The sequence below is a fragment of the Mandrillus leucophaeus genome, unplaced genomic scaffold (genome assembly GCF_000951045.1).
Source record: "Mandrillus leucophaeus isolate KB7577 unplaced genomic scaffold, Mleu.le_1.0 Scaffold143, whole genome shotgun sequence".
In the NCBI taxonomy this organism is placed as follows: domain Eukaryota; kingdom Metazoa; phylum Chordata; class Mammalia; order Primates; family Cercopithecidae; genus Mandrillus; species Mandrillus leucophaeus.
The window spans coordinates 3,132,933-3,144,658 of NW_012101399.1; the positions used below are offsets into that span (position 1 = coordinate 3,132,933).

General features: G+C 40.9%; 1 protein-coding gene across 1 annotated transcript in view; it reads right to left on the minus strand.

Annotated features, from left to right (window-relative positions):
* The window catches only part of MYO1B (myosin IB), a 178,874-nt gene that overhangs the window by 155,592 nt on the left and 11,556 nt on the right, over window positions 1-11,726 (minus strand). The window contains exon 2 of the mRNA XM_011974213.1: window positions 9,652-9,795. Coding sequence (XP_011829603.1) covers window positions 9,652-9,795 — 144 coding nt within the window. The remainder of the gene's footprint in view (window positions 1-9,651; window positions 9,796-11,726) is intronic.

Here is an 11,726-nt window from a genome sequence, read left to right on the forward strand (position 1 = left end):
TTTTTAAAAAAATGTAATTCAGTATATGCATCTCATGTCTCCAGCCTCAGAAACATATTTGTGATGCATATGTAATAGATATACAAAATTGATGCTAATAGCCTAATTTTACAGGGGGAAAGAACTGGAAACATCAGAAGGTTTTAAATAACTTGCCCAAGGTTTCTAAATCAGTGGCAGAAGCAGAGTTTCATCCCAAAGCTCTGCATCAAAGACTATGACAACAGGACAGGGAACAGTGACTTGGTCAGGCTCTTTCAGCTGCTTGGCATCTAGGTCCATTTCCTGTGTTAATGAACTCACGTAGGAACCACTGACAACTATTCCAAGCTATAACAAACCTGGGACCTGAGGGTGATTATGGGTCCAGGACAGCTCTATGAACCAACACAACCCAAGTTTGTGAAGATTTCCTCTCCAGTTCTGGCATCAACGAGCCTCGCCCCTGCCCATGTCTCTGCTTCCCTCCTTGTTTCTTTCATGCCTGCTGCGAGCTGCTTCCCTCACTTTCTACTCCATCAGCTGTCCACTTCAAAGCCTCTTATTAATACGTTCTGTTTTGCCTGTGGCCTATCACGTCCTCCTCTCGACTTCGTCACCCCCAGCATCTGGATCCCATTGATTTTTTTTTTTTTCAGTATTTCTCAATTCAAAGTTTGAGGAAAGAATCTAGCCTTGCTCATCTTTTTATCTAAGTTGTGCCTTAAATCACTGGCCTTGGGTCAGGAACTCATTCAGAGGCCAGGACGTCCCATAAACCGTGGCTGCTGACGGTGGCCGCAAGTTTGTCAGGCACAGTCTCTGCTGCCTAGTCCAAGACGTGCCTACACTACCATCATATTATACTCTTGTTCCTGGGCTGCAGCCAGTCATTTCAGACTATGAATTAAAGAACTATATATGAGTTCAATGCCACGCTGAAATACTGGCTAAAAATATCACCTCAGGCAGTCTTTATTTTAGAGCAGGATAATACAATACTGCCATATCTTCGTTGAGACAAACTGTATCACGAGACAAGTATTTTCCAAATATATACCATTCTCCAGACTTTATAAAACTCTCTTAACTAAGATACAGCATGGTCCTGTGTTAAAGGGATAATACTTGCAATACATCTTTAAAATAATATTTCTATGGTTAACTGAAAGTAGTAATGTAACAAAAATGAAACCTGCTATGAAACACAGGAACTGCTATAAAAGGAATACAGAAAGAGGGAAACAAGTAGGCAGGGAAGGGGAGAAGAGAAAGAATCTAACTAATGAAAATATCAGGGTCTTGGCTAGGCTTGGTGGCTCACGCCTACAATCCCAGCACTTTGGGAGGCCGAGGCTGGCGGATCACTTGAGGCCAGGAGTTCAAGACCAGGCTGGCCAAAATGGTGAAACATTGTTTGTACTAGAAGTACAAAAAAAATCAACCAGGTGTGGTGGCATGTGCCTGTAATCCCAGCTACTCAGGAGGCTGAGGCAGAAGAATTGTTTGAACCCAGGAGGCGGAGGTTGTAAAGAGCCAAGCGGAGATTGTAATGAGCCAAGATGGTGCCACTGCACTCCAGCCTGGGGGACAGAGCAAGACTCTGTCTCAAAAAAAAAAAAAAAAAAAGAATATATCAATGTCTGAAACCCTGAAGAAAAGTGATTCTGATTTCCAAGTTTTTCAGACAGTCGGGGCACCTATCATGCACTCCACTTCCATCACATGATAGGCACTGGACTAAGATGTCCCTTAATCCCTACCACAACTCAACAAGATAAGTACCATGATGACCATTTATGGGTGAGAGAACCTCTATTCCTTACAGTGGTCACAGTGACTGTAAGTCACCAAGGTTCAAACAGGTCTGTCAGCCAAAAGCTCACACCTTTCCCAGTATGCCATGTCATTTCACCCTCCACTCCTTCCAAAGCAGAATTTGAACAACAAAATAGCCTCTCTTTAGAAATTAGGATTATTAAAATTTTTCTGCACTATGGATATACAACAGACACAGATGCATGTGTAGAGGGGACAGTTGAACTGGCCACAGAATTAACTGGCCATGTGTCCTCTCTACTGAACTGCTTTCTCTTCCTCCTCTCTCTTGTGCTCATAAAGGCGAAGGACCATGTGCAGCTGTCAGTTACCTGCCATCCTGTGAACATGATGAAATATAATCTCCTCCCAGTATCTTCTCCCACCCCCCACAGTGGGGAAAAATCATTGTCACGGCTGCTATCACTTTTCCTTTGACTTGAGAGCACCATGTAATGATCACCTTTGACTTTAGAAATGAATGTCCTTGCTCCATGTCACGCTGGTTCATGTCACTGCACTGTTGAGCAGCTCAACACATGGCAGGAATACTGATTATCATTTCAATTATTTGTCCAGGTCATTTTCAGATTGCCTTGTTCCAAACCTACACATTCTTCAATATCATACCCAATTATTTTGAAAATTGAAAGGGCTTCTGTATCAGTAGTATCCTTTGATGCTCACAGCAACCATGGAAAGTTAGCAGGACTATCATTAAGAGCATGGACTCTGCAGCTGGACTTTCTGGGTGTGAATTTCAGCTCCATCACCTACTCACTATGTGACCTTGGACAGTTACTTAGCCTTTATGAGCCTCAGTTTCCTCATATGTAAAATGAAGATAATTTAAAAACCTACAGTACATAGGACTCTAGTGAAAATTAAATAATACATGTAAAGTGCTTAGAACAGCAGCTGGTATCAATAAGGAAATAAAAAATGTCCTTTGTTATCATTTATCATTTTACCCACCAATAAGAAAACAGTCTCCAAGGAGTTAACTTGTCCCAGGTCTCACTAAGTGGCAGGGCCAGGACTAGACATTAAGTTTTTGCTTCTTAGTGCCACCATACTGCTTCCAAAAGATCTGACGTCAGGTTTTAATTTCTTACAAATCAAACCTTAGGTTTAGCTTCAACCAGAATATTTAAGTTAATGCACTGTAAGTATTATACAAATATTTCAAGTCCTATACAGTGCCTCCATGATGAAAAAACTCTCTAAGTTTGGTAAACAACAAATATGTGTCAACTTTGAAAATTCTAAGAGGACCATTTGACCCAGTCATCCCATTACTGGGTATATACCCAAAGGATTATAAATCATGCTGCTATAAAGACACATGCACACGTATGTTTATTGAGGCACTATTCACAACAGCAAAGACTTGGAATCAACTCAAATGTCCATCAATGATAGACCGGATTAAGAAAATGTGGCACATATACACCACGGAATACTATGCAGCCATAAAAAAGGATGAGTTCATGTCCTTTGTAGGGACATGTATGAAGCTGGAAACCATCATTCTCAGCAAACTATCGCAAGAACAGAAAACCAAACACCGCATGTTCTCACTCATAGGTGGAAATTGAACAATGAGATCACTTGGACACAGGAAGGGGAACATCACACACCAAGGCCTGTTGTGGTGGAGGGGAGGGACAGCATTAGGAGATATACCTAATGTAAATGATGAGTTAATGGGTGCAGCATGCCAACATGGCACATGTATACATGTGTAACAAACCTGCAGGTGGTACACATGTACCCTAGAACATAAAGTATAATAATAAAAAAAAAAAAAAGAAAATTCTAAGAGGAAGAAATTTTCCAATCACAAAAGGTTGTAGGAAAGTTTGCGTGAGTTAAAGCTGGCAAGTTATTAGCAAAAATGACTGTCCAAGAGATAGACTGTGCTCAGAAATTAGACACATTTCCCTTCACCCTCATGATTTGCTGTTTTTCAACAGCTTTATCTAGGCTTCTAAAGCTGTGCCTCCATTTCCAACACCAAAGCTACACTCTGGAAGGCACACACAATTTGTTCTCAATGTTTACCTTAATGGTCTACCCTGGCAGCGATAAGAGTAAGCTGAGCACTACTGATGGTAAACCACTCACATACAACCAAGTCTAGGCATTCCATGTTAACAGGGCTGGGATCCCTCCTCCTTCCTTCCCTACCTCATCCAGGTGGGATTAAAGGTGGCATTAAAGATTGCTCTTGTTCCACGTAAACTCTGTTGGGTCTGGATTACCTGGGTAAAGGTCTGCCCGTCTAGATAAAAGAGAACCTCCTCCTACTTCCAACTCTAGAACAAGAAAATTAGTTTTTAATCACCCAACATAATCTTGAAGATTACACATCATTCTATTAATTACTGTTCACTCTGGGAATGGGCCTGTGGTACTGAAGGAAGAAAACTACATTTTTATGACATGTCTGGCTGTACTATTTGACACTTTTTTTTCCAAAAGCATTTGTTATTTTGTAATTTAAAAAAACCTTTAAAGGAAAATTTTATAAGGAATAAAACTTGGAGAACAGGGCTGAGCAGCAGGAATAACACTCAAGTGGTCGTCTGAACTCCAGTCCTGCTCTCCGCCACCACCACCATGAGCCTGCAAAAGGTTCAAGCCTCAGATAAGATTGCAGCCCTGCTGAAACCTTGACTACAGCTGGGAAAATCCTGAATAGAGGACTCAGCTAAGCCAGACTCCAACTCCTGACCCCGGGAATAGCAAGATAATGTACGTATGTTATTCTAAGTTGGTAAGTCTGCACACTTTGTTTTGTAGCAAGAGAAAACGACTACTCCATCTATGCCAGATTCCCAGAAATAGAGATTATACCCATAGGGTGGAATTTTCATGTGTATAAATGAAAAGTGGGTTTGAAATTTCAAATAAATGTGTTAATCTGTATTGTTTTCATTAACTTTACAATATTTTAAATCAAATATATGGCACTTATATCTTGAGTATCTTTCATAAAAGTATCTAATCTCATCCTTCTGGGAATCCTAATTCTATTATTAACTTCTAAAACTTAAGACAACTTTTCCTATACTTTTAAAGTAGTCACTCTTAAACTACAATTAGTTTAACACAAGATCCAAAAATTAGACTAACTCAGGTCCCTATATCTAATGATTCTCCAACCTTGCAATTCAGATAGAAAACAAACTAAATTTACAGGTCAGCACCAAATATACTTCTCGTCAGAGAACAGACACCTTGGTTCTCTGGTTTCCAAATTTGTACTGGGCCTTGTTCTTGCCTAAATTGTAGCTTTCCTGTTCCTGAATAGAACCACAGTCCTGACCAGTCACCCTAAAAACAGAACATGTCTGGCCGGATCTCAGCTCTGCCATCTCCTACATCACAATAAAAGTCCACATGAAATCCTGCTACCATCCATCTGGCCTGGGGGCAGGGGAGGGGAGGCCGGAAGAAGGTCTGACAAAGGACAAAAAGCAAACAGAAAAGCAGTGCTCAGGAATGTCACGACCAGCATTTCCCAGCCATTGACCCCACAGAGCCTGCCAGACCAAATGGCACGTCCTGCTGCTGGGCCCAGCTTGAACCACACTCCGCCAAGATGGAGGAATAAAAAGCAACTAGAGTCTCTGACCCTGTGTGCTGCACCATCACTTCAGCATTTCCCCCATCTCATCTCACCTGATCCTCCTCCATCTCCAACTGAATAGCCCAAAGCCCTAACTGCGAAGACCGCGTCACTATCTGCCACTGTCCCAGATTTAGAGACTCAACCAGGCCACAAATGGCTACGAACCAATCCAGTGCTATTTAAGCAAGTGTGTCAACCCACCTCAAAGTGAAGAACAGATATTTCTGGAGCATGCAACTTACTCAAAGAAGGGTTACAAGGGGTATATTAGTTCAAAACAACCCATCTGCACTAGAGAGCAGAATAAAGCTTTGAATTACATTTGAAAGTAAAGATTTCAGCAAAACTTCCCTAAAGCAGACAGACTTAAACCATGCTCCAGAGTCCCTGGGGGAAGCTGTTTACTCTTCTCTGCCATTAGAAGTTTACCAGTAGAAAAGTCTGAGAAGCAAGCCATTGGGTGCACTTGAAACCTAGAACTCAAGTGACCAACGCTTCCCATGGACACATCCTTTAACATGACAGCAACATCAAAAAAGCCACTTCATTACAGAATTCTCTACCAAACCGGTGAGGAGTTCACAGTGAGTGGGCTCCTTGGCATCCATTGCCCCTTTTCTCTTCTTAGTGTGTGTCTAGATACATTTGGATGGGAACCCACTCCCTCACATACAGCCTATCTACTTTGGAAAAACCTGGTTCAACTCCAATCTTAAACACCATTTTCTTAAGTCGCTCAGGTCATGCCATTGCCAGGCCACAGTCAATGGTTTGAGGAGGGAGTGTGACTCCAGCAGCCTAACCAGGGTAAATCTCAGGACTCTGACTTGGAATGCCAGAAGAGAAGCACTGCCTCTTCTAGCCAGCACGGTGCGGGAATGCAAAGCCTGGAACGCTGCAGCTGGTTGCTACTATGAAGCCTCAGAACGAAGAAACAGCCAAGGAAGGCAAAGCAGACAGTAAGTCACAAAGTCCTTAGTGATACCAATGAGTCACTAAATCAAACCAATTCTGAAAGCAAAATGACTTCTGGACTTTCAGGTGAATAGATATGGGTGTGATGGCCACTTGCAAAAAGCACACACCTGACATTTCCGACTACCTCCAGAATGCCTCGTTCTACCCAGAGCTTCAGGTTTATTACGACAGGATGACAATAGTCTGCTTCCAGGGTCAGCTGCTGCAGATCCAGAGGATCACTAGGGGTTGTGGATGTTTTAGAGAGTCGATAACTCATTCCCAGGGGCAAAGCAATCCTTCATGAGAGCTCTGGGAAGGTACAGACTATTTTTCATTTCTAGATATGTTGGGGGAGGGAGTGGAAGAGGAGATGGATGGCAGGATGTTAGAACTGAACCCCCCGGTTTAGAGCTGGTTCACATAGGAGATTGCTGAGGCTATGGGTGTCCCCAGAGTTCAAAAGTCTGGGGCAAGGGTCTTTCTGTTCACTGGCCCCCTTATTAGACATAGCTGTGAACATACAACACTGTTCAATATGCTCACATGATGGATTATCCCTAGACAGTCACCCACTTTTATAACATAAAATGAAGCTATAAGACCATAAAAGATTTTTTTTTTTTAAACTGCATCTTCATTTTCTTGGAAAGAACTGAAAAACAGAGAGAAGTACAAGAGAGTAAAATGTTACATGTCATATTAACTTAGCCTTGGGCACCAAGCTAGACAATTTTGCAGCAACCCATGAACAAAAGCAAAGCAGAAGTATTATCAGAATAAGAGCCAGAAAGAGATTTCCCCAGGGAAGGATACATGGCATGTGGGGCTGGACAGCGCGGTAATCAAATTTATCATGCAGCTTTTTTTTTTAAATTACAAAAGCAATATATGCTTGACTTAAGTCCTACAATACAGAGGTCTAAAAGAATAACCTTCCCTGTCCCCATGCCCTATCCCAACCCACCCCACTATGGTACCCAAAGGTAACACGCCTGTCTCTCTGTACATACAAATACATACAAACATATGTATATATTCATAAACCCCCACACACACCTTTTACAAAAGGATCATACTATACACATTACAAAGGCACACATCTCATAAAAAACATTAATTGATATGACTATCTGGAAGCGGAAATCAATTTTCTGCTTTTGTTTTATAACCAGAAAGGGCGTTTAGAAAATAAAATTACATAGAGCTGAAATCCAGACATTTCGTCTGCTAAAGACTCATGAATGTTAACACTTGGCATTCTGTTAAAAAGGTGATTGTTTTATTTTTAGTGGCCACAACAAATCAGGTATTTGAATGCACGTAATGTTCTACTCTCCATTTAAAAGTGAATTGTGCTTCTCAGAGCCAAAAAGAAAAATGATCCGTAACATTAGTTACAATATAATTGATTCTGCCTATCTCCATCTCAAAGACCAATGTTTAAAGTCTGTCTTTTATTTGATATCAGACCACACTTTCAATTAAAGCTGCAGAACCCCCAGCTTTCCCACCTGAAAGCAGAACCGCTACACTTGGAGGGAAGGTGACACCAGGCGGCACTGCCAAGCCAAACAATGCCATCCCCTGCTCTGCAGCAGCGTTTTATACCTTTTCCATTTGGATCAGCACTTTAAATAATCGTATCTCTGAACTGTAAACACACTTCAGTTTAGTATCCAGTTATCAAATTAAGACTCGAAAAGCAGTATTCACATGCCTCATATTACCATCAACCTTCCCCCACCTCCACCAATACAAATTGAGAAGAACGAAAAGGTCAATTCCTAGATGACGACTACTCTCTCATAAATAACATACTCAAAATCATCCTTGAAACATGGTTGGTGCTGTGGTCTCAATGTTTTCATCTCCCTAAAGTTTATATACTGAAAGCTAGTCACCAATGTCATGTTCTAGGAGGTGGGGCTTTGAGAGGTGACTAGGTCATAAGGAAGAGCTCTCGTGAATGGGATTAGTGCCCTCATGAAGGAGTATTCCTCTTCCGACACGTGAGGACACAGTGTGAAAGCACCATCGATGAACCGAAAAGCAGACCCTCACCAGACATCGAATGTGCCAGCCCCTCCATCGTGGACTTCCCAGACCCTAGAACTGTTGAGAAACACATTTCTGTTGTTTATAAGCCACCTAGCTTATGGTATTTTGGTATCACAGCTCCAACAGATGAAGAGAGTTGGCTATCTAGAAAAGAGAGCTATCTATGATACAAAATAATATAGCTGATAATTTGCATATAATTTTACAAAACATATTAGTTCCACAAAAGTTACAACTGATACTACTTGTATCACTGTATATTATCTCTTTTATTTATTTATACTTCCTCCCTAGAATGATAGACAGAAAAATATTAAGCATGCCCAATAATCCAGTTCTTCTCCATGCACAGATGCACATTTTAAAAAGGAGGAAAGGAACTCAGGAAGTGAGGCAGAGTCCACTAAAACTCCTCCCATCCAATACATTCTGTTTCCTTCTCAGCTGCAGGTACAGGGAATCAATGCCTCATTTCTTTGGTTAATTAACAGTACACCTTTACTTCTACAGATGCTTTATGCAAACTCCAGAAAGCATACATTATTTATGCAAATAAATGTATTTTTTATTCATGTTTAAAAAATATTTAGAGAACCTGACCCTGTGAAATCCTTTATAAAGACGTTTTACAACAGGAAATTTTCTCCTATTATTGCATATACATATTTATGCTTCTGTTTTTGTATATGGCAATAGACTTTTGTATAGCAGGACATGACTATGGCCAAATCTTCAGGGACCAAGCACATATTATTATCTGATAATCTGCTCCTGTCCCTACTAACTACAGATGTCGAGAAAGTTTATGTCTTTTTTGACAGTTTACTGTCTTGCATTTCAATGAGTAGCTTCTCCCTGATTAGACTTTGTTAATCTTATGAAGGTATCCAAGAAGATGCCTATGGATTTCAAAATTCCTTCTAAATTCCTCAGAGGGCAATATCCTACTTGCTTTAGAATGCCCCCAATATCCACTACAATAGTTGCACACAGTTGATCATAGAAAGCAGACTGACTTGTCTAATCCACATTACTCATGCGCCAAATCAGAAAAAACTCAACTCTTTATGAGGGCAGAAGCAAATATCACTGGACTCAAACAGAGAGAAAAAAGAAAGAAGAGTCTGAGGAAGAAAAGACAGCTCTCTGGTACAAAATACAAAGTCTAAACACTACAGATGACCTTCATGTGTACTTACATATATTTCACTGTGGTCAAAGCGCTTCTTGAGGTTGTTGATGAAGGTCTCCTCATTGAGAGGTTCTAAAAGAACCATATCCCCAACTCCAATCATATTGTCCAGAAGTGATGTTTTCACCTCCATTTTGGCCATGGTCTCCAGCTGTAGGAGAGAGGAAAAGGGGTCAATTTAAATGAGCAAAATAATTTCAAATAGGTTCTTGGCACTACTGCAGAAATCCAACACTGGTAGTTCCAAATGACTCTCACCAGCCTTAAAAAATGTCATAACCTCTCCTACCTATGAACTACTTCAGGAGCCTCTGACTTGGCTGCAGCTGCTGCCCCATTTGCCAACCTGCTGCCACAAATGAACCTCCTTCCCAGTCCATCCTCCCTAGTAAAGTCCACCTACAGAAAAAGCCACTAGAAAGCCATGGTCTTCTCCCCAGCAGAGAGTCGCAAAACTCCGGGGGGGAAAAAAAAAACCAACCCAACTCCACTTTCCCTCAGCCCTTGTGTACCAATGTCAGTCTATATGAACCTGCTTCCTCGAAGATGATCAAAAATGATGTTGCTAACATTTGTTATCTATTTGCCACATATCAGACACCATACCAAGAACTTTATATTAATTTAACCCTCACAATAACTCTATGAGGTAGATAGTGTTATTCCCACTTTAACATAAGAAAATTGAAGCTCAGAGATTATGAAACTTGCTATGGTTACTTAAAAATGTTTTGCATTTGATGTGAAAGAACTCAATCACCACGTCTAACAAGGCAAGTACGGGAGGAAATTTCATTCAGACATTCAATACTGACATATAAAGAAAAGAACACAACCCACTTGTAAATCACAGGCTGCCAGTATAACATAACCTGCTAAAAGTGGCCTCCACGTTCTTAATTCTCGTTCCAACAGACATGCTACTATAACAGCAGGATCAAATTAACATGCAGGAAACAGACAAGAAATACTACAGTTTCCCTTTGGCTCAATGTGAAAATCTACCAAGCGGAAACAGAGGCACCCTACAGAGGCAGCATTCTACCCTGCTACTAATGTGCATGGTGCCACCCAACAGCAGAATGCTAATCCCCATGGCTTCCAATCTGATCACTATCACGAGTACTAAAAATCTTTCAAATTTCTGAGCATAGGAGTGTGTGGGATATGTGTGTGTGCACACATGTGTCTGTATTACTTTTCCTAATATTACCAGAACTAAATGGTAAAACTAAATTCATCTGGGCCTAGGTGTTTCCAAGGTAGAAGTCAGTTTTATATAACTTCAGTGTGCTGATACTCAATCACACTTCAGAATACTAATAAATGCTTACATATATGCCTGCCCCTGATAATGAGTGGAAAGGACATTTCATTCTTCCTATTAAGGGGTCACTCCAGCACATTATGTCTTATAAAGGTTGGTGTCCTTACTGAAATCTCAGCAACTTAAACAAATGTCCTCCAATTCTAGTCTAGAACATCCAGTAGGTCTTGCAGAGGCAACAGAAACTACATGTAGTCAGTCTGGTTTAAAGAGAACTGGGGGGAGGAAAAAAAAAAGAGAACTGGGAAGGGCTAGTAATTAAGAAATTCATTATTACTAATTACTAGCAATTTATATGAACCCACAAACATATCCTTTTTTACTGATCCTATTAAAACAAGTTTTTGGCTACGAAAAGCCAAAAAAAGAGAGACTAAGATGAATTTATGAGAGGTTCTCCCATAAATAACAAAATAAGGAAGTATTTAACATTAAAAAGAAAAACAATAGAGTAACTTTTTTGTTACTGTATGTTTTTTATAATTTTATGCCAAATACACCTGGAACGAAAAATCCCAGATAGGCCAGGTGTGGTGGCTCACGCCTGTAATCCCAGCACTTTGGGAGGCTGAGGCAGGTGGATCATGAGATCAGGAGTTCAAGACCAGCCTGGCCAAGTTGGTGAAACCCCATCTCTACTAAAAATGCAAAAATTAGTTGGGCATGATGACAGTGCCTGTAATCCCAGCTACTAGGGAGGCTGAGGCAGAGAACTGCTTGAACCCGGAAGGCGGAGCCTGCAGTGAGCCGAGACT